The 15423-nt window shown below is 36.9% G+C and overlaps 6 protein-coding genes across 7 annotated transcripts; 3 read left to right on the top strand and 3 right to left on the bottom strand.

Moving 5' to 3' along the window:
* The first annotated feature begins 36 nt into the window (after positions 1-36).
* On the top strand, positions 37-3190 carry LOC17893829 (proton pump-interactor 2). Of its 2 annotated transcripts, XM_023786828.1 has the most exons (7): positions 37-968; positions 1037-1194; positions 1280-1426; positions 1522-1716; positions 1796-1894; positions 1981-2487; positions 2578-3190. In XM_023786828.1, the coding sequence occupies exons 1-7, from the start codon at positions 611-613 to the stop codon at positions 2890-2892; spliced, it is 1779 nt and encodes a 592-aa protein (XP_023642596.1). In that variant the 5' UTR covers positions 37-610; the 3' UTR covers positions 2893-3190. The 2 variants fall into 2 exon arrangements, with proteins under 2 accessions (XP_023642596.1, XP_023642595.1); XM_023786827.1 differs by lacking the exon at positions 37-968 and having other exon boundaries at positions 1025-1194.
* A 136-nt stretch (positions 3191-3326) lies between these two features.
* LOC17891922 (RNA polymerase II C-terminal domain phosphatase-like 4) lies at positions 3327-4172 on the bottom strand. The gene has a single exon (XM_006299629.2). It carries the CDS (start codon positions 4170-4172, stop codon positions 3327-3329), a length of 846 nt encoding a protein of 281 aa, XP_006299691.2.
* Positions 4173-6148: 1976 nt separating this feature from the next.
* On the bottom strand, positions 6149-6939 carry LOC17892374 (protein GRIM REAPER). Its single transcript, XM_006299093.2, has one exon. The coding sequence runs from the start codon at positions 6879-6881 to the stop codon at positions 6372-6374; it is 510 nt and encodes a 169-aa protein (XP_006299155.1). The 5' UTR covers positions 6882-6939; the 3' UTR covers positions 6149-6371.
* A 4119-nt stretch (positions 6940-11058) lies between these two features.
* On the top strand, positions 11059-11999 carry LOC17892201 (VQ motif-containing protein 19). The gene has a single exon (XM_006299235.2). It carries the CDS (start codon positions 11263-11265, stop codon positions 11890-11892), a length of 630 nt encoding a protein of 209 aa, XP_006299297.1. The 5' UTR covers positions 11059-11262; the 3' UTR covers positions 11893-11999.
* A 505-nt stretch (positions 12000-12504) lies between these two features.
* Positions 12505-14311, bottom strand: LOC17891313 (3-hydroxybutyryl-CoA dehydrogenase). Its single transcript, XM_023786377.1, has 4 exons — positions 14060-14311; positions 13519-13740; positions 13303-13415; positions 12505-13048 (listed from the first exon to the last, which is right to left on the bottom strand). The coding sequence occupies exons 1-4, from the start codon at positions 14243-14245 to the stop codon at positions 12685-12687; spliced, it is 885 nt and encodes a 294-aa protein (XP_023642145.1). The 5' UTR covers positions 14246-14311; the 3' UTR covers positions 12505-12684.
* A 286-nt stretch (positions 14312-14597) lies between these two features.
* On the top strand, positions 14598-15407 carry LOC17892012. The gene is made up of 2 exons (XM_006299195.2): positions 14598-14772; positions 14866-15407. The coding sequence occupies exons 1-2, from the start codon at positions 14635-14637 to the stop codon at positions 15202-15204; spliced, it is 477 nt and encodes a 158-aa protein (XP_006299257.1). The 5' UTR covers positions 14598-14634; the 3' UTR covers positions 15205-15407.
* The last annotated feature ends 16 nt before the right edge of the window (positions 15408-15423 follow it).

Genomic DNA, 15423 nt, shown 5'->3' with positions numbered 1-15423 from the left:
ACTCTCTCTCTCTCTCTCTCTCTCTCTCTCTCTCTCTCTCTCAACTTAGACCTTTTAAAAGACTCGATTTTTTTCTATTTCTTTAGATTTCATATTTTTTTTTTTTTTTTTTCAAAGCAATCAGATTAAAATTTTCCTCTTCAGCTCAAAACCCTGAGATTTTTGGGAGAATCTCTGTGGGTGACACTCATTTCTTCTTTCTAGGTAAAATTCCCAATTTACTTTTTCTTCGGTCAAAGCTTAGAAGGTCGATTTTTGTCTTAAAATTAAAACTCTTAAATCCTGTTTCCACGATTCTGCGTTTTTTTTTTCTTTTATTTTCGTCGTCTACAAAAAAAAAAAATCGGCTTTTTTGATTTAAAGGACATATCTTTGTTGTTGATTGGAGTACACTTATCCTCTGTTCTTGTTTTGTCTGAATTCTCGTATGTTCTCAAATCTTCTTTATTTCTTTGCGCTTTTTGTTTGCTTCTTTTTTGAAAACTTTTATTTCACATTTCTCTGACAGATCCTTTTTAAAGCTTCGTCTCGATTTCAGTTTTGACAATGTCACACTTCTTACAGTGATTATTTTCCTCTGTTCTTGTTATAAAAGGGCAAAGGTATCAAAATGGGTGCGCAGATTGTACTCTGTGACGGCTTCGAGGTGGTTCCTCCGCCGGAAATGAACGATTTGTCTCTCTTCGGAAGCGACCATTCTGTCTCATATTGCGATGTATCAACTGTCACCACCGAAGAAGACGGCAATGTTTTTTCCGGCGATAGTTCACCGGGAGTTGCAGCTGGAGAGTGGGCTTTCTCTTTCTACTTTGTTAAGCATCCGGTTTATGATGATCCCGAGATCAAAGCTAAGATCGATGAAGCTGATCAAGAGATTTATCGCTGTAATAAGCTCCGAATTGATGTCTCCAATGCACAAAAATTCGAAAGGGTGAGCCTTTTTTTTGTTTTTTTTTTCGTGTGTGTGTGTGTGATGATTAATACGTTTCTGAATGTTGATTTTTGGGTTTTGTTATAGGCTGAGATTCCGACTCAGTTGCTCAAATGGAGGGTTTGGGTCCTAAGTCGGAAGGCTATAGATTGGTTTTTGAAGAGAAGAAGAGGGAATTTGATACTCTACAGGAAACTCTACGGAAGTTCCGGTGCTCCAATAGCGATCAGCTTTGCTTTACAAAGGAGGAGCTCGATCATCTTGTAAGGGACCTAACGATCTGATCATAGCGAAGCATTCTGTTTATAGTTTTCTGATTTGTACAAGTGATTAATGTGGTGGATGCAGATTTACATAGCTCATTATCAGATTGAACATGGTAGCGTTGGTTTGGAAGATGAAGATTGGATGCTTAAGGATGTTGAGAAGCCTGATGGGATAATTCTAAGTGAGGATTCTCTTGCGCTGAAAGAAGTTTCCGTAAACCGTGTCAAGGTAAAGCCTCTAACCAAAGGTCAACTCTTTGTGGTATTTTACTTAAAACACTGTTGAATCTGATGATGTGAGGGTTTGGTTTTTGCATCGTATAGTCAATGGCTGTGGAACTGAATGAAGTAAAGAAGGAGCTCGATGCCATTACATGGAAGATTAACCAGTTGGCTGACAAGATGGGAAAGAGCCAGAACAATATCAGGATTTTGGATTTAGAAATGGCACACATACTTGAGAAGAGGGACAAGTTGTATGGAAGGATTAAGATGCTGAGGATACAACGAGACAAAGGGGTACGATATTTGTCTTTCTGTTAGTTTTGCCTTTGGATGATCTCAAAGATCTGATGTATCTCTTTTCTTTTCTCTGTAGAATGCCGCCTATTTCCAGAGCCTTGCTGTTATGAGGAAAGCTAAAGAATTGGCTGCTTCTGGAAATGTTAGTGACCTTGAAGTGTTGTCCAGCTCTGAGGTTTGTTTGCTTTTTCCAAGGATTGATTGCGTAGGTGTCTCTATCTGAGATTGAGCATATGTTCTTGATTCTGTTTTTTTATATAGGTTGATAGGTTCATGACTCATTGGAATAATGACAAGGCTTTCAGGGATGATTACGTAAAAAGAATCTCACTTTCACTCGGTGAAAGAGAGCTGAATCGAGATGGCCGGACTAAAGATCCTGCAGTTCTTGTTGTCCGGGAAAAGCAAGTGCTGAGTAAGACTATTGTGGTAGGCGAGAAGGTTCACAAGGCGAACAAAGAAGATTCCAACTCCAACTCGTCTCAAGATGGGAATGTAACTACAGATAAACGAAAGAAAGAAATGAAGAAAATAGATAGCAACAGGTCTAGTGCTGAGGAGCGTGATGTTATAGATTTGGAATTCCCCGTGTATGAGAAACCGAAGAAGGAAGAAGAAGAGGTCGATGAAGAAACGTTGAAGGAGAGGAAGAGAGAAGAGCAGTTAGAGAAAGCTCGGTTAGCCATGGAAAGGAAGAGGAAGCTGCAAGAAAAAGCTGCTGCGAAAGCTGCCATAAGAGCTCAAAAGGAAGCTGAAAAGAAACTCAAGGTAAATTATATTATCCCATTTTGATTTTTTAAGGTATCCATTAACTCTTCCATTCCATGTATGTTTCTTAATTCTTTGTTTTGTTTTCAGGAGTGTGAGAAGAAGGCAAAGAAGAAAGCTGCTGCAAATTCTTCTTCTCCTTTAGAATCAGACCAGTCACGAGAAGTAATCAATGAGCTGGAAAAGGTTAAGACTGTGACAGTTTCAGGGAAAGAGAAACACCAAAAGGATAGATCATTGTTTCCAAAGCAAAGAAGTTTCAGGTACAAACACCGCGGAAGAGGAACCGAAGCTCTGCCTAAGGCCATCCTGAACCGTAGAAGGGCTCATAAATATTGGGTCTGGGGACTTTCTTCTGCTGCACTTGCTTGCGCACTCTTTCTCGTGGTTTTACTTCTACGGTAAAACTGTGAAAGGGAAGAGACATTAAAAGGTTTGACATTGCCTAATTGGAGAGATAAAAGTGAGTGAAGGAAGAGCTGCTTCTGGACTTTCAAAGTTAGCGCTTAGTTTATTTATAGTAGTTTCATAGCCTTTAGATATTAATTAATGTTCCTGTCTCTTTCAAGAGCTGTCTGAAAAAGAAAAAGAAAAACAGCCTAATTGTGAGTATGAAAGTCCATAGAGATTTTATGTGAACATTGTGGATTGAATCCACTTGATAGTTACAGTCAAGCTGCTTGACTAATTACATATATCCTAAGAGATTGCAGATAAAATCAAGCTTCTTCCATTTTCTGTATCTCGTTACATATTGCAGAATCTAAACCATAGCTTCTACAGGATGGTATGATCCACATTCATAACTTTATTCAATTAGTAAACATGTTCAAAGAAATTTAGCATCTATGTGGTTTAAGGGGACCCTTTATCAAGCACCTAACGTCCTTAAAATCCAACTCATCTTCAAGCCCACAGGTAAAGAATCCATTGTGAACTTGCTTGAGAAATTTCAGAAGATACACCAATGCTCTTTCGCTTCTACCCTCGTCACTCTTCCTCTCGGCGTAAGATAATCCTGGCCTCTTGAATCTCTTATCGTTTCTGAAATACAAGTATCTTGTGATCTCCAACAAGTTTCTCTTATGATGAGGCCAAGCATCTAGCGTATCATCCACAATCACGACTCCACGTTCATCAGCTAAGACAAGATCAAGTGTCTTGGTGCCAGAAGACTCTTTTCTAGTGATCACTCGATCCCCGAAATAGGTTTTGTTTGGATCAATCATCCTCACAATAGCGTGACCATAAGTGGAACCGCCTCTTGTGTAAGCAAACATGGTAAAAAGCTTGTTGGCTTCTGTAAGGAACTCTTTTACAAAAGGTCGAAACTTAACTAATCTATCTTTATATGTCCGCAGGTCTTTCCTTGAACCTGATTTCTCCTCTTTGATTAGATACTTCTCTGCTTTAGAAAGATTTGAAGTCCTAACGGAGTGGATTAGCGTGTGGTCCAAGTCAATGACTAAGTGAAGCTTCCTCTGTCCGTAAAGTGAGATTAGGGTTGTGAGATGCTTTGTAAAAGATACAGCTTCGTGGCTCAGATGTAAACCGGAGAAGAGATAACCGAATGGTCGGCCTTGGACACAGCTCACCTTCGCTTTGCAGGCGAAGCAGATTCCGTGACGAACAAACAAATGAGTGCAGTTACTACTACCAGGGGAAGACGACGACTCGTTCACCATCTCTGGATCGATATCGATCTTCCGAGTTCTCTTTTCAGAAAGATTAAAAAAAAAAGGAAAGTGATTGTGCTCTCTATAAATCAATGGTTTTCTTTTCGATCAGAAAGATTATAAAACAGAAGGGAAACCTTTTTTTTTTTTTTTTTTTATTTAAAACCCTAAATCTATCAAAAACATTTTCTCTATAATACCGCTTATATTTGGGCCTCGTTTTGGTTTTAAAGCCCAATTATAAACCGTATGTAAGAAGTTAATTAAGTTGCCCAAGATGTTAAGACTTATTAAAGACGATGAATAATCCCCAAGAAGAGAGGGAAGAGAATCCAATTGTCATGAGTCTCACAAATATTGTTTCTCTTTGCCACTTGAGAGTTCGTTCAGAAGAGTGTTTAGGGTTCAATTCTAACAAGACATCCCTACTTCAGCTTCTCTTTTGTTTTTTATATATATATGGCTGAGCCAATTGTGCTACATCAGGCCCGGCCCATAAGATATATTGGGCCTATTGCTGATACTGATTCATTATCAAAGTGATGTATTGTTTCTGTAATGTAGTGGAATGGGACAATTCGTCAGGAGATCATAAGGACGCCTTCTACTGAAACTAAAAATAACACTAGTGTTATGTTGTTAAGATATGCTATCGCCATTTTGAGATTCTTCTATCTCGACACGACAGGGGTTTTGCTATCTTTTTAGGAACAGCAGGTGCAGCTACGCTTTAATAATCTTATCAACTAATTTGATTTGTATGAAACAGAAGGTGCTACCAACTTTTGTTTTAACATATGTGAAAGAAAATGTATGGAGGAACATGACTTGATTCAAAGCAGGACTGCACTGCCACATACCAAGGAAAGAAAACTATGACTACAACGGACAGACTGGAAAGATTTGTTCCCACGAGCTCATGTCAAAGTGTTGAACTGGTTGGAACTACAACGCATAGTAGATGGAAGGGTTTTGATACAGTTGGTGTAGTGGCCAATGACGTGAACATTGAGATGGTGTTTTGAAGAGAAGCCTTTGTTGCGATTAGAAGGTCTGCAGTTGCAATATGGGAGTATAAATAAGAGAGTATAAATAAGAGAGATGAGTGTCGAGAGTGAGTACGCTTAGTTTGATGAATGTATCTTGAGCGATGTGCTTGAGGGTGATCTATGTTGATCGCCGTTGTTGTTCTTCAAATTGAGTGATGATTTTTATTTGGTTTTGTCAATTATAATCACTGTAGTTCTGAAATCATTTTCTAATTGAATATCATTGTTGTTCTTGAGTTCGAGTTTATAAGAATCTGACAGGTTTAGAGCCATTCAAATATGATAACAGATGGCCCCATAATCAACAAGTAAAAAAGGGTTATTAAATTAGAATGGAATAAAGACTACTCAGAAGTAAGCATGGGAACATTGTCTACTGCTTTACTAAATGCAGAAAAGGTTTAGCAATTAGCACACTAAACGCTTCACAATATTCACAATACTTCCAAGCAGACTCTAAAACGCCAAAAACTATTTCTTAAAGGTTATGAATTCCCTGAGCTGAACTATTGGTACATTGGTGCTTTAAAGCAGAAGCTTAAGTTACCCTACATATGTTGTTTTGAAGAAGAATACTGGCAAAGATCAAAGTTCACTGACTTCAAGCAGGGGATAAGAACACTCATTTTTTCATGCAAAATAAAGCAGAGAAGAAGCTAACCACGTTCTATCAATCAAAGATGAACAAGGCAACAATTTGAGCAAAGGGAGAGAGACATATAAGGTTATGTTGAATGGTGAATGGTGAATTACTTGGATCGTTTGTATGCGTCCTCTGTCACTAATTTTTTATGATATTATCTTCAGAATAACAACCATCTTTAGAAGAATTTCCAAACATAGGTGCACTAGTCTAGTTACTTTTCATTTAAGAATCTGATTATTGTAAAATGCAGTGCATCTAGACATAATTGATATCGATCCAAATTGAAGCAGTAGGAAAATAAAACATACTTCACGAGATAAAATGCAGAAGAAGGTTTAGTTGCTCTCATGCGTTTTCGTTTAGTGAATATCGCGGATATATAGAAGCTATTGATAAAATAACATCTACAGAAAATAATGAATAGAAATCTTGTATGCGATGATCTCTCTACTTATAAGCTTCTATAGAAATACACCACCCCTTAACCCCTTTAACATTTCTTCATACTAAAAATCAAGCGTACCCACAATATCCATACTCGCATTTAACCCCGGATTTACACTTATTGTTGCATTTACCACAATGCTTGGGGTTAAAGCCGACATAGGTGCAGATGCCTCCGCAACATCGTTGTCCGAATCTGCATTTGTGACCGCACCGTCCACAATTGTTCATATCTCCCAAGATATTCCGACAATGCTTCTTGCAACAATACAACAAACTCGTCCCCTTGTCAGCCTTTACGCCGTCGCAAATGTTGTAACCTGCGACATGACATCTCATCCCTTTTCTGATCTTTTTGTAATGGCAAACTAGTAGTCGTGTTTTGGATGATATCGTTACATTCGAAAGTATTCTAGGAGTTTCATCAAGAATGTAGAACTCTGGGTCTTCTACATTGGTAGCTTCTTCGGCAAAAACCGAATAAGGATGAATAGACGCTGCCAATACAAGGAAATAGAGGATTGGGGAGATGAGGAGAATGAGTTTAATGAATGTACAAGGAATCTTCTTAATGACCATTTGGCTAAGGTAAAGAGTAGACCAAGATAGATTGGATTTGGAACACAAAAGAAGCAAAAGGAAGAGTGAAACATAAGGTGAAACATAAGGGAAGATGTCGTTAGGAGTATATATATTGTCATAAGAAGATTAATAATCTATTTTTTAGGCTATATTATTTATTTGTATTCCTTAAAATTAGGCAAAGCAATTGATTGCTGTCTTTGTAACGGAAGGGAAAAAAGGGAATTATTCACTGCAAAACCTTACTTACAAGAATATTTTTGTTAATTACTATCATGATCATTACATCTTTCTAGTTTTCATATTGAGCAAAAAGTTACATTAAATTTTTTGTTTGTTACACATCTTTACTATACATCATCTCATATCAGTTGTCTCTGTTAAAAAATGATATAACGATTTGTTGATCTTGTTTTTGAAGTTTAGATGGTTAATTGTATGTTTTAGCATACGTACATTTGAGTTATGATGATTGGTACGTAACTAATGTTTCCTTAAATATTTCTTCCTACAAAAATAAATAACAAAAGTATTATTGCATAACATGCCAATAAGTTCATTAGTTGGAAAATGTGTCTTTAGCCTTCTGATTGAAGCATGGCCTGGTCTAAATTATCGCATTACTTTGGCATAAAATGTGTTCGTTAACCAATAGTGTCGACAGCTTTTTTGAGATAAGTATTTTTGATGGGAAGTTTTGGTCACGAAATCAACTCCACCCTCCTACTAAAAGTCTAAAACCAAAAATTTTACATTTTGTTCCAAGTTATAGTATCTTATAGTTTCTTTAGATATAATATTTAATTTCTTTTTCCATGCACTTTTAGACAATCATAAGACAATTTACTGTTATGCTGAGAAGTGAGAACTTGAAGGAAGTCATGCAGTTCATGAGTTGTATTACACCAAAACCTATGCAAACCTCGCACGTGTGGGGACGGTGGATGTGCCACGAAACGCGTAAAGAGGTCACATGTCCGTCACGGTTACTTGCTAAACCCGACTTAGAAGTAGAACACTCTAATGTTTCCCCTCAACGTGTCCTTTACACTTCTTACTTCCAATGTTTGTGACAGTCGCATCTCGCCACCGCACAAACTCGATACTTTACTTGGAGTTTCACGTTAACTATAGACCAACGTTTACGGTTTACCGTTAACCTCTGAAGTAACGATTCGGTGGAAGTGAAAATTCCATTGAACACTTGTAAATTTCTTAAAAGTGGATACAATTTTTTCGTGTTATTAAAGACAGACAGACAGTTAAGTTACGCAGATGACATCTTTATAAGCCTATATGCTACAGCTTCAAATTCAATGCTTCATGTTGTCTGAAAGGTCAAGATCATAATATGTAGTTTAATATGCAACTAATAATTAGTACTAGGCAGCTACTAGCTTTCAAGTAATTTGAGATAATTCATGTGGGTAAAATAGACTTATGAAAAGCTTATCAATTAGCGGGTTCCGAAAATATCCTAATGGGCCAGATCTGGCCTAATAGGCCCGGAAGCGATTTTGCGTGATCAGTTTTACCAAGCTTGTATAATCTACAACAAAGCTCATAATCGTATGTACTTAATAATTAATGTTTGAGTAGACGATGCAAGACTCTTGATTTTCTTTTCGTTTGTTTAATATTTGAACTTTTTAAAGCAACGAATCTAGGCAGCTCGCGTGTAAAAAGTCGACTGTGAATTAGGGTTTTCTTAACACGTTCTCATGGGGCTTCTCTGTTTCATTACATTGTCGTTAACTAGTCTTTTCTTGTGGAAACAAAATAAATCAGTTTGTCGATTGTTTTCTATTTTTGATGTTTTAGATCGGATTAAAATAGCTGGTGGGCGACACATGTGTTGCGATCTTGCACTGAGCGATGAAAAATATATCATCATCATGAAATATCTATTACAAAAGAACGATTATAATGATTTGTATTATAGATAGTCAAGCCCTTTCTATCATTCGTTTGGAGAAAGAATTTAGGTAGAATGGGAACATTTAGGTTGAATGAAATGTGATGATAACTTAACCTAACTAAAAAAAAAAACTACATTGAAGTTAACAGAATCTAACTACTTAATGATAATGACCAGAAAGCATTTGTTAGCCACTAATATAAGCATCGTTAGCTTACCTTAAAAAGTTTGAATTTTCTCTTTTAATTTCTTTCTCAGTTAATGGTGGGTGAAAGGTTATTTAATAGTTAATCATATACATTTGAAGTAGTACGAATATATTCTTAAGCACATTAATAACCCCCCAAAAAAGAAACAAAGTGGGAAACCAACTAATGGGGTTAGGGGCGATTAACAAAAGAATAAAACTATGGGTTAGGCGGTGAAGAAGATTCATCCTCTTCTTTTATATTTTATCATCTACAATATCTCGCATTCATAGAGAGTGATAATACTTATTAATAATAGTCTTTGCCTCACCTTCTTATTAATGCGATTGACTTTCAATCACAACTACGATACAAAATAAATATGTTGTTTTTTGCCTAATCAAGAATTGCATATCAATATGATCCCAAACTTTTCTCTTATGCCATCGGCAATCCGCTGAACTCCAAATAATACATAACTAGATCACTACCCGTTGTATTTTATTTAAGCAGAAATTTTTATGATTAAGCAACGTAATTATTTTAACTATGTAGAAAAAGAAAAGAAACGGTGTTTTTTTTAGGAACGAAAATATTTGGACTTATCAAACTATTAGTCTATATATCGCAACATCTGTACTTCTACGAATTAAAGTGTAACCAACCAAACATGACATTTAGGATGGTTGTTCTTGTGGACATAACATAGAATAATTTGTTTAATCTTATAGATAATTGGACCGGCCAATACGAAGTTAATTAGAGTTGCCTAGTAGAGAAGTAGACTAAAATATACTGATGATATACAGTAGGAGTATTTGCCCGTTCAACTAGGAGCAATCAAACTAAATAACCAATACTAGGCCTACATGTGTCTCATTAGTCAGACGACTTTTAATTTTTAAAAAATCTCATCATTAGGGTTTGCGGCTCAATACATGCACGCCTATCGCATCTTTCCTTTTTTTTTTCTAGTTTTCTCAAACATTTCTTTTAAAAACCAGTCTAAATTGTAACTTGTTCAACAAAGATTTTTGTTAGTTTTAGGAAAGATATATTGACTAGACTTATTCTAATAGAAATCATATTTAAGAAAACTTCTCTATATTTGTTTAACCAAAGTCTTCTTCTTCTATTTGAACGAGTCATAACGACAGAAATAAATCTAATCCAAATAATTGTACTGTATATATATATGTATGTGTATGTATGTGTATACACGTAGTTGGCATTATTTCGTATTCAAATTTCGAACTAATTCATTATTATTTATCTAGTTTTATAGCAAAGTTTTTCTTCTGATTTTTAAGTTATGGAAGTTTGTACTTTATATAGAGGATTGGATCGTGGGTTTTATCTATCGTTGTTTTTGTGTTTTGAAAAAGTGTCTAATAACGCACATATATAATCCACTAAGCCAAAGAATTCGAAGTTTCTTTCTTTTACTTTTATCATCACAAATGCAAATTTGATACGTCGATGTCACACGCATAATATATAAACACAATATAGCCATGTGTTCGAGTTTGATTGGTACTTCGAACATTTCATGGATATGAAAAAGCTATGGGAGACCGAGATACGATAAATATATATACTAGATATGTATAGGTGTATGCATGCACATAAACTCATAAAGATATGACTTTTGATTAATTTATTTTTTTGAGAGAAAAGAAGAAAAAGCAATTGTGTTGTAATTAAAAAAAAAACTAAAGTATCAAATATAATTTGTTGATTGATAAGTTATGCATAAGCATTCTCTGAATAGTGTGAAAATTTTATAGAATTCAATACATTATCATTATAGAGCCTAATAAAGACAAAGTTGCATTAGCAATTTCTTCCTTTGTACACTATGGCAGACAAATTCAAAGTAAAGAAATTAAAAAATTGCCTAATAAAAACATTTTTTGATTCCCTGGGCACAAATCCTCATGTCAACTTTTTATTTGTCTCTATATATATATATTTTTTTTTTAATTAGTAGTTCTATATTTTCTTTTCACAAAGAAAGATTCCAGATTAAATAAAATAACCAATCCAACTTCTTTTATAATCCCAAAACCTTAAGAGAAGACCTCCATTTTAATTTTCATCACCTTCTTCCTTCTCTTTCACTCAATACTCCACACATAATTTTCCTAAGTGACAAGAGAAAGAACCATAAAAGAGCAGAGAGTTTCTTTAATGGAGTTTTAGAGGATACGATTAAAAGAAAAAAAATCAAGAAGCTTCCCCGAAGGATTTTTTTTATAAAAAAAAAACATCAATGGAGATTTCAACAAACCCACCATCTTCTTCATCATCATCAGCTTCATCTTCTTTACATCATCACATCATAACTAGATCTGATCATTATCCAACAACTTTTGTTCAAGCAGACACTTCTTCTTTCAAACAAGTCGTACAGATGCTCACGGGAAGCTCTTCCCCGAGATCTCCGGACTCGCCACGTCCTCCGACGACTCCTTCCGGCAAAGGTAATTTCGTGATTCCACCGATCAAAACCGCACAGCCGAAGAAACATTCCGGTAACAAGCTTTACGAGAGGAGATCACACGGCGGGTTCAACAACAACCTCATCAAGAACAGTCTCATGATCGGTGGTGGCGCCGGGAGTCCGAGATTCTCGCCGAGGAATCAGGAGATTTTGTCGCCTAGCTGTCTTGATTTCCCCAAGCTTGCACTTAACAGTCCCGTGACGCCGTTAAAGCAGGGAAACAGCGGAAACGACGGCGACCCTTTTGACAGGTTGTCGCCATTATCTGAGGAAGAGAGAGCCATCGCCGACAAGGGTTATTACCTTCACCAGTCTCCGATTTCTACTCCGAGAGAATCGGAGCCGCAGCTTCTTCCACTGTTCCCGGTGACTTCTCCGAGAGTATCACCGGCAGAGTAGACTTGAGAGACTGTTTATAATTTTTTTACTGCCACGACTGGAATTTTCGTTTTTTTTTTTTTGTTTTAATAACTTTGCTCTGCTTTTAAATTATCTTTCTTACTACTGCTTTCAGCTTATTACGCTATTTTACTTAAAATATACAGTAAAATGTGTTAATCTAAGCTTTTAAATTAAATAATAATATGATTTTCCAATAAGTAACTTAATTTATATACAGTACTACAATTTCAAAAGATAATTAAATTTATTACAGAGCAATGCATGGCGAGTTACCGTTGAAGTGTGGATTAAGAGAGTAATAATAACGTGCTAGGGATTTGTGTTTTGCTATTTTTGTTTTCGTCAACAGAGACTTGTCTTATGCTATTTGACTAGTTAATCTATGCATCATCAACTTAATGAAAGTTATCATCAAATGATTTAAATCATTATCTCTTCTTCGTCATCCAAGATAAGTTGATAACTTGACAAAATTCTCCCGTCGTTTTGCTGTTGAATTTACCTTTTTTCTGGTTAGTACATTTTGAAGACAAAATACATCTGAATTTTGAGAGATTGATCCCCAATCAAACGGAAAGAGAAACTGATGATTTGTCTTGGAGGACAACGTGATAACAACTCTTTATATTAATTAGTTTAAGCTGCACTTTGAAGTACATATTAAGATTACAACACAAGGTCACTTATGCTGACCGGTGACTTCATATCTACCAAGAAACAAAGAAAGAAAAAAGACACTAGCCCACAAAGCATTTACTGTTCTTATTTTTTTTGGGTTGACTTGCTTTCTCAGAGCCGAGGAGATGGCTTTTGTGTAGCTTTACGGTAATCATAAACTCCCATTCCTCGTTTTCTACCTAACCTTCCAGCGTCAACGTATTGAACAAGTAGAGGACAAGGTGCGTACTTTATGTCTCCAAGTCCCTGATGTAGAACTTTCATCACAGACAAGCACACGTCTAAACCGATTAAGTCCGCTAATTCCAGGGGACCCATAGGGTGGTTTGTGCCGTGTTTCATTCCGTTGTCAATGTCTTCCTTTGTAGCCACACCTGTGTAAAGTGTGTAGAAAGCTTCGTTGATCATGGGCATGAGGATACGGTTGACGACGAATCCTGCGTAGTCTTGTGAGCAAACTGTTGTCTTGCCAAACCTGCAGGTTTCAGGGATATACAGTTAAATGTAAATCTACGGAAAGCAACTGAATCAGTGATTTCGTTAGTTACTCAGGATAACCAAACCCAAGAAAATTGTTCTGTTTCTGGTCCAAACGGTAACAGTTTCATCTAGTTGAGGTTTGTACATGATAGATAATACAATTTGATTTAATTCCAAGTTTCCAACATTTTGATATTATGTTGAAAATTTCCGCATACATTTAAACGTTATATCAAGAAAATATAGAACCTTTCAGCCAGGGATTTTGTAGCAATAAACGTCTCTTCTGAGGTATCCGCACTGCGAATGATCTCAACCAGTTTCATTATAGGAGGAGGGTTCATAAAGTGCATTCCAATGACCTATAGAGGATTAAAAAGGAAGACTTAATTGAAATAGTCAGACTTGAAACTAATGAACAGATAGATTGATAATTTTAGCAGAGGAAGTAACAGAATCTTGAACCTGGCTAGGTCTTTTAGTTGCGGATGCAAGGCGAGTAATGGAGATAGAACTTGTATTAGAAGCTAAAATTGCAGAACTCTTAGCTAAACCATCTAGATCCTTGAACAACTTCTTCTTAATGTCTTCAGATTCCACAATGGCTTCAACGATTATATCAGCAGAAGACAAATCTTGAATATCGGATGTTAAATGTAGACGACGCATAGCATCATCACCAGCTTCCTGCAAAATACAAATAACCCTGAACTTAATAATAGAGATTTAACAGAAATTTCGACCATTTCACTTCTCCTAAATCCTGCAAAGTATTCTCAAGTATAAACACTAAAACACTATCATAAGAACACCTTTTATTTTATTTTATTTTCTAAAGAAACAGACATAGCATCGTGAAACAGCCTATACAAACCAAAATAGGACATGGTGTGATTGCTGGACTATATTTGTGCTCCGTTTAGGTTTGCTTGCTCGGCGATCTCTCTCAATTAGTTGATTCGATGTAAGAATGAAATACCAAGGAGAAAATCAAAGTAAATCTTGCCTTGGAGATTAGACCTTTGGAGACGAAACGTTTCACGGAGGAGGATATAGCTGCGGTGGCTCGAGTGAGCGCATCACGATCAGCGTCCATAAGCCAAACTTCGAGACCGTTTGTGGCGGCTAGTTGCGCGATTCCTGAGCCCATCTGTCCTGCACCAACTACTCCCACACACTTCATCTCCGCCATTCTCTCTCTCTCTCTCTCCTCCTCTTCGAAACGCCGGCGATCTTTATCTCTCAACTCTCGGATAAAAGAGATGGCATCTCCAGCGTAAGCTTCATAAGCTGGGCCTTAACTATAATGGGCCGTAATGGTTATACCTGGGCCAAAGTTAAAAACAACACAATAATAGGGCTTATTAACTTGGGAACCGTTTCGCGCACGTGTCGAGAAAAGAGACATTAACTGAGAAACGTGTCGTTAGATTTCCACGTGTCGTCGGCTTGGTACTCCCACTATTCTACTGACTTCCGCAACCTTTGGATCTTCTTCGGTAACTACTTCTTAAGCAACTGAGAGATAACGGGAAAGCACCAGATTAAAATATCTTAATCGAGAAAAAGGGAAAATTAATAATGGCGGCTAGGTTTTTGGTGAAAAGACTCACGGCGGTGAATGTTTCAAGTACTCCGGGGGGAGATTTCTCCGGTTACGTTCTCCGTCAAGCTACAACCGGAATCAACTACTTCTCAACCGGATATAAGCAAACGGAGGTATGTCTAAGGTTTTATATAACATTTTAGATTACGGATGAAGAGTCACATAAGTATACTAGGGATGATAAATGAATTATTTTATATCTATAGGGCACTACTCACTATGGTCAAGGCTCGAACACTGCAAACGACGATAAGTCCACAGCGAGTTACGTATCAGACAAGGCAAAGGAAGGAGTGAAAAAAGCGACCGACGCAGCGATCAATGCCGGCGATAACATGAAGGATACGATGGAAGGGGCCTGGAAAGCGGCCAAGGAAACGGGTCAAAACATTAGTGATGCGGTTGCCGGTGATGATGATGGTAGGATTCAAGAGGATAAGGTGGCGGTGGAGTTAAAGGATGTTCAACAGCCTGTGGATACCACGGAGTATAGAGGTGTAGAGGATCTACATCAGCAAACTGGCGGCGAAGTTAAGTCACCCTAAGGAGTAAGGGCAAAGCTCGTGTTTTGGGGTTTCTCATATCGTTTTCTTCTTTTTCTTGCATTTTTGTTGTTTCAATGAGAGGTTGCTCATGGTTCAGGGTTTTATGACTGGACCCTGGCTTGATTTCATTGCAGTTTGTTTTTAGTACTAGCTGAAAGTCCAATGCAAGCAAAATAAACAACCGCTCCGAGCAATTTTAATTACTTGGTTATTTTCTAA

This window comes from Capsella rubella, unplaced genomic scaffold (genome assembly GCF_000375325.1).
Source record: "Capsella rubella cultivar Monte Gargano unplaced genomic scaffold, Caprub1_0 scaffold_3, whole genome shotgun sequence".
Taxonomy (NCBI): Eukaryota; Viridiplantae; Streptophyta; class Magnoliopsida; order Brassicales; family Brassicaceae; genus Capsella; species Capsella rubella.
Note: the sequence above shows the minus strand (reverse complement) of the source record. Positions and strands in the feature narration are given on the sequence as shown.

Bases quoted from the DNA above. Each gene is read 5' to 3' on its own strand.
- LOC17892374 (XM_006299093.2), bottom strand. From the start codon at position 6,881: ATGGTCATTAAGAAGATTCCTTGTACATTCATTAAACTCATTCTCCTC.
- LOC17891922 (XM_006299629.2), bottom strand. From the start codon at position 4,172: ATGGTGAACGAGTCGTCGTCTTCCCCTGGTAGTAGTAACTGCACTCAT.
- LOC17892012 (XM_006299195.2), top strand. From the start codon at position 14,635: ATGGCGGCTAGGTTTTTGGTGAAAAGACTCACGGCGGTGAATGTTTCA. The intron at 14,773-14,865 runs GTATGTCTAAGG...TTATATCTATAG, and splicing joins CCGGATATAAGCAAACGGAG to GGCACTACTCACTATGGTCA.
- LOC17892201 (XM_006299235.2), top strand. From the start codon at position 11,263: ATGGAGATTTCAACAAACCCACCATCTTCTTCATCATCATCAGCTTCA.
- LOC17891313 (XM_023786377.1), bottom strand. From the start codon at position 14,245: ATGGCGGAGATGAAGTGTGTGGGAGTAGTTGGTGCAGGACAGATGGGC. The intron at 13,416-13,518 runs GTTCAAGATTCT...AATCCTCTATAG, and splicing joins CAACTAAAAGACCTAGCCAG to GTCATTGGAATGCACTTTAT. The intron at 13,049-13,302 runs GTTCTATATTTT...TGAAACCTGCAG, and splicing joins ACAAAATCCCTGGCTGAAAG to GTTTGGCAAGACAACAGTTT.
- LOC17893829 (XM_023786828.1), top strand. From the start codon at position 611: ATGGGTGCGCAGATTGTACTCTGTGACGGCTTCGAGGTGGTTCCTCCG. The intron at 1,195-1,279 runs GTAAGGGACCTA...TGGTGGATGCAG, and splicing joins AGGAGGAGCTCGATCATCTT to ATTTACATAGCTCATTATCA. The intron at 1,895-1,980 runs GTTTGTTTGCTT...TTTTTTATATAG, and splicing joins AAGTGTTGTCCAGCTCTGAG to GTTGATAGGTTCATGACTCA.